At 43.8% G+C, this 10587-nt stretch overlaps 1 protein-coding gene across 1 annotated transcript; it reads left to right on the forward strand.

Annotated features, from left to right (window-relative positions):
* The first annotated feature begins 590 nt into the window (after window positions 1-590).
* LOC147868886 (ferric reduction oxidase 7, chloroplastic-like) lies at window positions 591-4480 on the forward strand. The gene is made up of 7 exons (XM_087339574.1): window positions 591-900; window positions 1029-1365; window positions 1557-1791; window positions 1995-2337; window positions 2488-2731; window positions 2884-3713; window positions 4272-4480. The coding sequence occupies exons 1-7, from the start codon at window positions 591-593 to the stop codon at window positions 4478-4480; spliced, it is 2508 nt and encodes an 835-aa protein (XP_087195700.1).
* The last annotated feature ends 6107 nt before the right edge of the window (window positions 4481-10587 follow it).

A 10587-nucleotide genomic window follows, 5' to 3' on the forward strand; every position in this document is an offset into this window, starting at 1 on the left:
GACTAAATAAAAATCGTTTGACATTTGGGTCAATGTAAAATTGATAACCCTTGTAGCCATGGTAGCCATGAGGTTTTCCATACCCAACAAATATGGTGCAATTCTTGTGATTATGTAATTTACACAAAGGGAAGAACGTGTAAGGGTCGACCCGGCCGGCGCGCGGCACACAAACGAATTTATAGACATATTTTGTTGAATCTATTTTTCGTGCTTAGCATTGTCTTTATGCGGACATGAGAGGTCCTTCGCAAATACCAGTTGACTTAACACATTAGTACAACCCATGCGGTACCAGTGTTGTACTACTACCTAGTGGGTAGCTGTTCTCTAGAGTCAACCCAACCATATCATGCAAGTATATATATATATATAACACTCCACTTTGTCCTTAACAGGATCTGTGTGGTTTAAGGCTTGTCTGGTCGCGCATCATTACCCTCCTCATTCTTCTCCCTAATGATCAACAACATTGCCTTACATAGAATCGATTGAGTTTCGCACATCTTTCGGCACTTAACTTCTCGATTAATCCGCGATGAGTATGTTGGAGAAGTAGCAGCAGTTGTTGTTGTTTGTGCCTCCTATGGATGAATTTTGGCCTCCTTGCCTTGTGGCTACCGAGTTTGATATTCCGAGGCATTAACGCAAGGATTGATGCAGGTAAGGAGGCTGCGGCGGTCGTCCATGGCCTAGATGAGGATGATGAGAGATTGATGGGGGCAATTCGGCGGGCGAAGGTGGCAAAAGCGGTCACGGAAGCGGTAATCGTGGCCACGTGCGTGTTTTGGGTATTATGGTGGTTCGTCGCGCCCGATCCAGAAGGAGACAAGAAATACGTGGAGTCGTGGATCGGCGACAAATCCCACTCTCGCTTCTTTCGGACCGACGGTCGCGAAGGTAACTAATATAATATAATTAGTGATCACATAATGCATATATATGTGTATGCATATATATGGTTTGTCAAGTGATCAGCTCCCTCCTACTTAAAACTGATATATATATCTATGGCATCCATCCATTAGGTTCGACATTCATATACCAAACCATGCCTTTCTTCGTCGTCACCATTCTGAGCTTCGTCGTGATCCGGCTCCGCGCATTCATCAAAGCAAAGACTGCACAGCTCCGTGTTGTGGTGCCCGCGGGTGCAAACGGCTGGAAAAACCAATGGCAGATGAGTACGTACCCGGTGTGGGTGGACAAGAGCCCCTTCGGCATCCTCACGGCCTCGGAGCTTCTCGGAATTCTGGCCATAACTTTGTTGATGATCTACCACTTCAGCAGAATCGTCAACATTGCTTTCACCCGCATCGACAACAACACCCAGCACCACCACGGCTCCGGCCCGCCCCCCGCCAAGTACGTCCTACTACGATCATGACATAACCATATCTCTCTCTCTCTCTCTCTCTCTCTCCAACAGACACACACACACACACACACACACACACACACGTTCATGCTTTGAACACCATCGCCAAGCTCACATTGTTTGTTAAATTCCCAAGAGTGTACATAATAAGCACTCATGTTTTCCATTGATATTGCAGGCCATGGCAGAAATTGAATAACGTATCCTTCTACTTCGGACGCGTGGCCGTCGTGCCATTCTCGTTGCTCTGGATCCCCGTGTCGCGTGGCTCGCCGTTTCTTCGGCTCGTAGGCATCCCATTCGAGCGCGCCGTGCGCTACCACATCTGGCTCGCCGTCTCCATGCTTGTTCTCGTCAGCCTCCATAGCCTCGGCTACATCATTCTCTATGCCAACACCAACCGTACGCACTTGGTAGGTTCAAATCATGCAGTATTTCGCGCTCACTGTCTCGCCCAATATTACCGTAATGTCCCAAGGGCCAACCTATGATGTCCCAAGGGCCAACCTATGCTAGGGCTCATGTGGTTTCTCCATCATGATGCATTCATTGTACTTGAGTGTGTTTGATCATATCTTGATAGGGACATAATTTGTTTTTCGCTTCTTGTTGTTAGATCTTTGGGTGGGTCACGAAGCAAGAAAACTGTGCGGTAGTGGCCGGGCTGGTGGCATGGGTGTTCGGTCTAGTCATGTGGGCCACTTCCCTCTCCTTCGTGCGTCGCCGCTTCTACGACATATTCTTCTCGGTCCACCACCTGTATCTCCTCTTCTCCCTCTTTTGGCTGTATCACGCGGTCTGGAATTATCATTTCTTCATCGTCCCTCTCATGCTCTTCTTCATCGATCGCTTCCTTCGCATGATCCAATCGTCCAGTGTTGTCCGCGTATCCTCGGCCAAGCTCCTCCAGAATGGCACAGTCGAGCTCTTGCTGCCTCTTAACACCAATGCCACCAAAGGTAACATAAATGGATTCTCTTTCATGTATGTGTGCTTGTTCGGATCCACATATTAATTAATATTCCAGAATCTCTCTGACTAAATTCAGTCAGTGAGCTCTTCTAACCTTTACTAATAACAGGCAATAATGTGATCATTACTTATGTCAGGGACCCCACTCTATAATGCACTCTCCACATGGTGCATCCAGATTCCTGGTATCTCCAAACTACAGTGGCACTTCTTCAGTGGCGCATCGTCCCCTCTCGATAACACGCAGGAGCTCTCCATCGTAATCAAGCCTCTCGGCGAATGGACGAATAGTTTGCACGATCAATTGTGGGGTTCCTGGGCTTTCTCGTTTAAGGCTAGAGTCGAAGGTCCTTATGGCGATGAGTCCGATTTCTACCTAAAGTATGGGGATCTCTCTAATTATTTGTCGTAATTCCTGTTCTCGATTCCGTTCCCAAAGCTCATGTCTGTCGTTCCTCATTGATATAACTAGCCTTCACATTAATGAGTTGCTTCCATTACTTAATGTAATGTATATGATTAATATTTCGCAGGTATAAAACCCTAGTCATCGTGGCCGGGGGCATAGGCCTCACCCCTGCCCTCGCTATAATCCGCGATATCTTGTATCGATACAAAGACGTTAGATCCTCACCGGCATCGACTACTCTTCCGACCTCCATCACACTCTACCACTGCATAAGAAAGCCAGAGGAGTTATGTGTGCTAAATACCCTATATCCTAACCAAATTCTCCCTGGCTATGAGACATTAGGACTGCGCATCCGAGTACATGTATACATAACCTCGAAGAACATACAAGATTATGAGAGAGTGCCACTACCCGGTGGCAACACGGCTCATAATTCATATAGAATAGGCGAATCCTTGGACCTATCCAAGTTTAACCGTGAACACCCTACATCACAACCATTGATATTTGATTCCTCTTATCCGGCGGCACAACACCCACAATCCGATGGAAGAATCTCGAGCATTGGCAGCACAGGGAGCACCTCATGGGTAGCATTAACCACCATTGCATCCTTTGCAGGATACTTTGTGCTTTCAGGCTTGGCAAACACTTTTATTGTGAGGTCCTATGCCCATCACACCTTCACCAATTACAATCGCGCGCATGTCGTGGTGGCGTGCATGATCTTGGGGATTCTCATTTGTGGCGGCCTCGTGGTTCTGCTATGGTTCCATATGTTGCGACGACAATCGAGTATAAGCTCGGCATCGGTGCAGCCGAGGAAACAGAGTCCGACTTCTTCTCCATCCGGAAGTAACGAAGATTTGGGAGCAACTTACAACGGAATCGAAGATGGCGCATCTCAGTGGGATGGGGATGTCCACATTTTGTCACGGCCAAACTGGAAAGGTAGGTTGGCATCATAGGGTCCACATCTAACCCTAAACCCTAAACCCTAAACTTTTTATTACGGCAAAAAAGTTTTAAAGGTTAAAAACGTTAAAGAAAAAACATAAGCATTCGTTACGCCAAGAAAGTTAAGTATGTTTTCATAACATAAGCATTTGTGAATATATGTGGTATCTTCTTTAACCTGGGAAGAGTAGTAGTAGTACATATACAAGTTTGTGAATATATGAGTACAGGTAGATTACCCCAATTCTGAAATTTTAATCCCTTCTATTCAAGCTGCAGTCACTATATACGAATATATAGTACTATTTGTGCAGAATTTTCTAGCTCAATGATCTCATCCTCTGGCTGAATAAAGTACTAGTTAATTCAAATATCATGCCATAGCTATTTCAAACCATCTACTCAGGAATGTGCTATGTATGCTATACTGTAGTGGACTTGCGATTATATATGGCACTGAATTGATGCATGAATGAATTACCCCTGAGAATGAAGCATGTCAAGCAATGAATGTGTAGTTCTTCTAAATTTGATGGTCCAAAATATTGGCAGATGTCTTCGAGGGCTTGGTGGAGCAACACCGTGGGGAATGTGTGGGAGTTCTGGTGTCGGCACCGGAGAGCATGCAAGAGGACATTGCCAGAGAATGCAAGAGATGCTCGCCTTTCCGCCCCTTCTATGCCGCCCCTGACACATCCAAATCATCGGAAGGCCACAGGGGGGCCCTCCTGCACTTCCACTCTGTGAGCTTCAGCCTGTAGTCAGATTTAGTCCTTTCCATCATCACCATTATTATGAATACTGTCTGTGTTTCTTGCACTATATACTGCTGAGCCGCCATTTCGTTGGCTGTTATGAATGAAGATAATGATGGATTGAGTAGTAGTAGTACATAATACATGTATGTATGTATGTATGTATGTATATGGTCAGGATCAATAAGTTGCACTGTCCATATCGCACATATACCCACCCGTCGTGATTTCAATAATAATAGCCTTGATTTACCCCTTCCCAGAGATCATTAAGAATATCGGAACAATGGTTTTTCCACTGTATTTTATACATACCATCATTACTAATTAAGAAAATTCACGTGCTGTGTACAGTTTAAGCCTGTGTCGTGAGCCATTAATTTGTGTCAGTTTCTTTTTTTCTTTTTCTTTTTGTTTGTTTGTGCTGGAACCATGTAAAGACTACAGAAATGGGCTGCAGTGCTATGCAGCAAAATTATAAAAGAAACAACATTTGCGAAATAAGATTTGTCCAAATAACGCATAGAGTATACAATTACAACGACAGAGCGTTCGAATCCGATATTAGCGATCCAGCAACCAAATCTGTATGCAAGCTCAAATATATTCATTCCACAACTCAATATGTTACAGCATTCCACTACTTTCCAGCATACCTCCCTTCACTTTACATGTCAATTCCACAACCATACCCTAACCCTAATGTTCTGCTCCATTGCTATGCTCACTCATAAAAACACTCAAACTAAAGTAATTAATTGCAAGGGAACGAGGATTACAGAGTGAGAGACTCGGAAGAGGAGTCTAAAATTAATTGGAAGGGAATTATCAAAAATGAGGAGAAACTCCTCCATATATAGACCAAGGGGTGGCTGGTGGAGTCCCTTAGTGTTAGGCCAAGAGATGGCTTTTTGGGCTGCCTTGACCATTAGGCCAAGAGGTGGCTTTTAGGCTCCCCTGTGGTTGGTCACTGCGACGTTGTTGTTTTTGTGGCAAGGTCTAGGACTGGGTATTTTCTAAGTCCCAACCCAAGGGTCGAACCCCTTCTTTGGTATTGGGACTGGGACCACCATTGGGAGTGGTTCCCTTCTTGTTTCCCAACTCCTCATGTTCATGCCAACCTCGATCCTGACGCTTGTCCCAATACGTTTTGGGGCTTGTTGAGTCCGTCTTGACTCACTTCGGAACCATGGTCTGGTTGGGACTCTTTAGGGACACCACACTCACATGAAACTCATGTGAAACCTAATGACCATCTATATCTAAAATCTCTCTCGTATTAGAGCTACCTATATCGGCTTTGTGGTAAGTCTTTCTTTGCCCTCGTACTCTCAGTTAGTTATATACTCCACATCATACCCATGGTCACAGTTTCAAATTTTAATCTCACATTACAACTTTCTCGGAATCATAATATGTCACTTCTGTAGAACAATATGTCACATTGATGTTGTGTCAAACCAATGACCTCCCAACCTCCAAACTCTTCACTATCAATGCCTTGAACATGCAAAAAAAATAGTTACTAACCAAGGCAAAAATTATCCCAATCTTGAGTTTGCAAGGAGTGGTTCCTTTGTATACTTGGTCACACATTCATCCTCGACAACCGTAATATGTTCAAATTCCCTTGGTCCAGTTGTCTTAGCATGAACACTAGCCTCAAAGCATTGAAATAAGTCTTCAACACATGCCAACACTTACATGACTTGGCCGCTCATTCACACTTGAAATCTATCCTTGGTTTACATGCAATTCACAATGTGTGTCATGGGCAACACAACACCACTCGGTCTTTTGTGGTTTTCATGAAGCCATTTGTTAATAATTAGGTAATTAACCTACAATCAACTATTGCTTGAACGCTTACATGACTTGGCGACTCATTTGCATTTGAAATCTATCCTTGGTTTACATGGAATTCACGATGTGTGTAATGGGCGACACAACACTGCTCGGTCTTTTGTGGTTTTCATGGAAAGAATTTGGCTCACATGCACTCCTACAGTTGACTATTGCAATCATAGCATGCCATTGTCGCTTGTGCGTGGAAGAGCTAGTGCTCTATTGTTCGCGTGTTGTGAAACAAGGAAGAAGCCAACAAGAAGAGAAGAAGAAACCACTATCACACTAAAAGAATTGCACGAATCAACAAATGGGTAGCTTTCTTCAAGGATAGAAGTTTCCATACCACAACACTTTTGCATCATGGATATACAAGATCCATCGATACCTTTTGGGGCAAGGATATTGGGGATATACTGAAGGTGATCGTCAAAACATGTTTGCCATTATCAATACATATAATTGTGAATGGAAGCAAGGAGTGATCCATCTAATGCGTTGCCTTGCTAGACCATATGCTTGGGAGCCACATAATGTATACTAGACCATATGCTACATCATATGGTCTAGTGAGCCATGTAAAGTATACTATGACCATATGATTGGCTATGTCACAGATGTGAAGATAATAAAACGGGGCATGGAAGAACCTCACGAAACATTTTATCCATCGACACAATCACACAAAAACTTCAACTCTAACCAGAACTAATTAAGAAAATTCACGTGCTGTGTACAGTTTAAGCCTGTGTCGTGAGCCATTAAGTTGTGTCAGTTGTGCTGGAACCATGTAAAGACTACAGAAATGGGCTGCAGTGCTATGCAACAAAATTATAAAAGAAACAACATTTGCGAAATACAATTTGTTCAAATAACGCACAGAGTATACAATTACAACGACAGAGCATTCGAATCCGATATTAGCGATCCAGCAAGCAAATCTGTATGCAAGCTCAAATATACTCATTCCACTCTTGATTACATCAATTAATCCAACTTGCTTGCAACAAATAATGTGCTTAGAATGTTGAAGAGGTTTCGTTAGAAAATTAGCCCACATTTGATGAGAGGGAGTAAACTTTAACTCTATCTTCTTTGTTTCAATGAGATCACGAAGAAAATGATTCGGTATTTGAAGGGCACTTCAAATATGTGTCTCCGATTCGGCTCCGGAAAACCTCAACTTGACGGTTTCACCGATTCTGACATGTCGGCTGATGTGGATACCAGCCGGTCTACATCCGGGTATGTAATGACATATGCAGGGGGAGCTGTTTCGTGGCAGTCGAGGCTGCAGAAGACGGTTGCATTGTCAACCACGGAGGCGGAGTACATGGCGGTTGTGGAAGCCGGCAAGGAAATATTATGGATGAAGGACTTCATCGGAGAGCTCGGTATTCGGCAAGATGAATACCGACTCTATTGTGACAGTCAAAGTGCCATCCACCTTGCTAAGAATGCGGCCTACCATTCCCGGACGAAGCATATCTAGCGAAGGTATCACTGGATCCAGGAAAGAATAGATGACCAGGAGTTCGCGCTGACGAAGATCCACACGGCCGAGAACGGGTCAGATATGCTGACCAAAGTGTTGATACCCGACAAGCTGGATGCATGCTGGAAGCGGATCAGACAAGTGAGACACCCCATGCCGGAGTGAAGGGCGAGTTTGTTGAGAGACAGGTCCCTCCGGATGGGAAGAGAGAAGAACAATGCCAATGAACAAACTCGGTCGAGGCCGAGAACCGGATGAGGAGTACCCGGCTACGGAGAGCTGGATGGTGCAGACCCGGTGAGAACCGGATGAGGAGCACCCGGCTTCGGAGAGCCGGATGGTGCAGACCCGGTGAGAACCGGATGAGGAGTACCCGGCTACGGAGAGCCGGATGGTGCAAACCCGGTGAGAACCAGATGAGGAGCACCCGGCTTCGGAGAGCCGGATGGTGCAGACCCGATGAGAACCGGATGAGGAGTACCCGGCTACGGAGAGCCGAATGGTGCAGACCCGGTGAGAACCGGATGAGGAGTACCCGGCTACGGAGAGCCGGATGGTGCAAACCTGATGAGGAATGCTCACCGGATGAAGAGACATATTCGTAAATATGTTTCTGGGAGTCCATCGAGGCTATATCAGTAAATAGCCGAAAAGTCATATTAGTATAAATATGACTTAGGGCAAACCTTTTGTTATAGTTGTTGTGGTTGTTGTTATTCTTGTCTATGCGAGACCAAAAGTGCGTAACAATGTACAGAGAGTGAGAGTGAGAGAGAAAGAGGTCGTTGCCTCTGATTGTAACCGCCGCCTGTGGCAAAGATCGTGAGCACGAGGTCGTTGCCTCCGTGAACTCACTATTGTACATTCTAACATAGTGATAGTTTGCAGCCTGCGGGCTGCCGTGGTTTTTTTCCCTTAGTTTGGGTTTTCCACGTTAAACACCCTGTGTACATTTTCCTCTCCTTTGTGTCGTGAGTTTTCCGTTTCCCGTTTTCTGTGTATGATTCTAAGCTCGGTTGTGGCCGAGCGTTGCGTATAGGGAGCGTGCAGTTCTCGTCAATGTATACGGTATACCCTATAGAATATTTACAACTGAAGTACATTAGTATATACTTATTTTAGAAAACTCTAAGGTGTAGGGAGCTTCCATGTTGTAATCATGTAAGAAATTATGGTTAATGCATAACCATGATTGATTGGACAGAGAGGATTATAAAAGCATAATCATTGTAAGATTACATTATCATCTCTGTTTTTTTTGAAAACACAAAAAGGAAACTACAAAGAACTCAAGACCAAGAGACCGTGAGTATCCATATGCGCTCATTTATTATTGACTAAGAGACCATGAGGATTTACATGGACTCATATGATTGTGCTACAAAGAAGTCTTCCAAGAGACCCTGTGCCAAAGCATGGTTATTTGACATTGTGGTCCTTTTTGCCCTCATGTATGGTGCAACCATATGGTCCTAAAGCCTCCCCATGCACACTAGCTATCCGAGTTGAATTGGTAGCACAACCTTCCATGGTGGAGTGCCTATCACTGGTCATATTTGTAAATAGTCCATAGTATGCGATGGAGAGATATAGAAAAAGATAGAGAAAAGAAGAGGAAGAGAAAGGAATACTTTAATACACTATTAGGAAAACAATACCATCTTCTTCGACTCCAAAAGTAACAACCCCAAAGAACTACCTTAATCTCAATGACACTAATTTTATTATATCACAATGTTTGCTTTGTTATCCCAAATTTTAATACAAGAAAGTTCTCTTTGTCAGCTTTCTTACGAATCAAACTTTGATACAATGCTCTGCCTATGATCATATTCGACCATCCTTTCCACACATTTTCGACCAAGCCCAATCCTTGCACGAATTTCTCTCACAACCACAATGTGCACTCTTGATTGTAACATTCATTGGTAGAGTTCTTGAACATCAAGAGTTGCTACTCACATTCACACGTATCACGTGAAATGTAATATTTTTGGTCTCATAGGTCATATTATTATGTGAGGTGTTTTATTATATCACTATGTTTGCTTTGTTATCCCAAATTTTAATACAAGAAAGATCTCTTTGTCAGCTTTCTTACGAATCAAACTTTGATACAAGGCTCTGCCTATGATCATATTCAACAATCCTTTCCACACATTTTCGACCAAGCCCAATCCTTGCACGAATTTCTCTCACAACCACAATGTGCACTCTTGATTGTAACATTCATTGGTAGAGTTCTTGAACATCGAGAGTTGCTACTCACTTTCACACGTATCACGTGAAATGTAATAATTTTGGTCTCATAGGTCATATTTGACCTCCAAAGACGATAATAAACTCTCTCTCTCTCTCTCTCTCTCTCTCTCTCTCTACCTTGAGAGAGCCTTAGAACGAAACTCATACACATCCTTCACTCTGTAATAGTTAACAGTTTCCCATATACGAAACAGTCCAATCAAGGTAGATTAGGATCTATGCCACAAAATAGATGGTAGGATGAGGATTGTAGGAACTTACATAGCCAACTTACAATATTGCAACTAAGTGGTAGTATTACTTTAGTACAAGCTCGCAAAGAAATGCATAAGATGACACGGCGTAGAATGGGAGGCATCCCAATATTGGGAACTCTACCATATGCTCATGAGTAGTGATTGCGGCACTGCAAGGAAGAGATTACGGGAACCAAGACCAGAAACACCCATCGAAGATCCTGAAACCTGGCACACATATACAAAGAGACTTTACCAAATCCCAAACCAACCAC

Source organism: Azolla caroliniana, unplaced genomic scaffold, assembly GCF_043228905.1.
Source record: "Azolla caroliniana isolate FFs.n. ecotype wild unplaced genomic scaffold, voAzoCaro1.0.p SCAF_1, whole genome shotgun sequence".
In the NCBI taxonomy this organism is placed as follows: Eukaryota; Viridiplantae; Streptophyta; class Polypodiopsida; order Salviniales; family Salviniaceae; genus Azolla; species Azolla caroliniana.

Bases quoted from the DNA above. Each gene is read 5' to 3' on its own strand.
- LOC147868886 (XM_087339574.1), top strand. From the start codon at position 591: ATGAATTTTGGCCTCCTTGCCTTGTGGCTACCGAGTTTGATATTCCGA. The intron at 1,366-1,556 runs GTACGTCCTACT...TTGATATTGCAG, and splicing joins TCCGGCCCGCCCCCCGCCAA to GCCATGGCAGAAATTGAATA. The intron at 2,732-2,883 runs GTATGGGGATCT...AATATTTCGCAG, and splicing joins GAGTCCGATTTCTACCTAAA to GTATAAAACCCTAGTCATCG.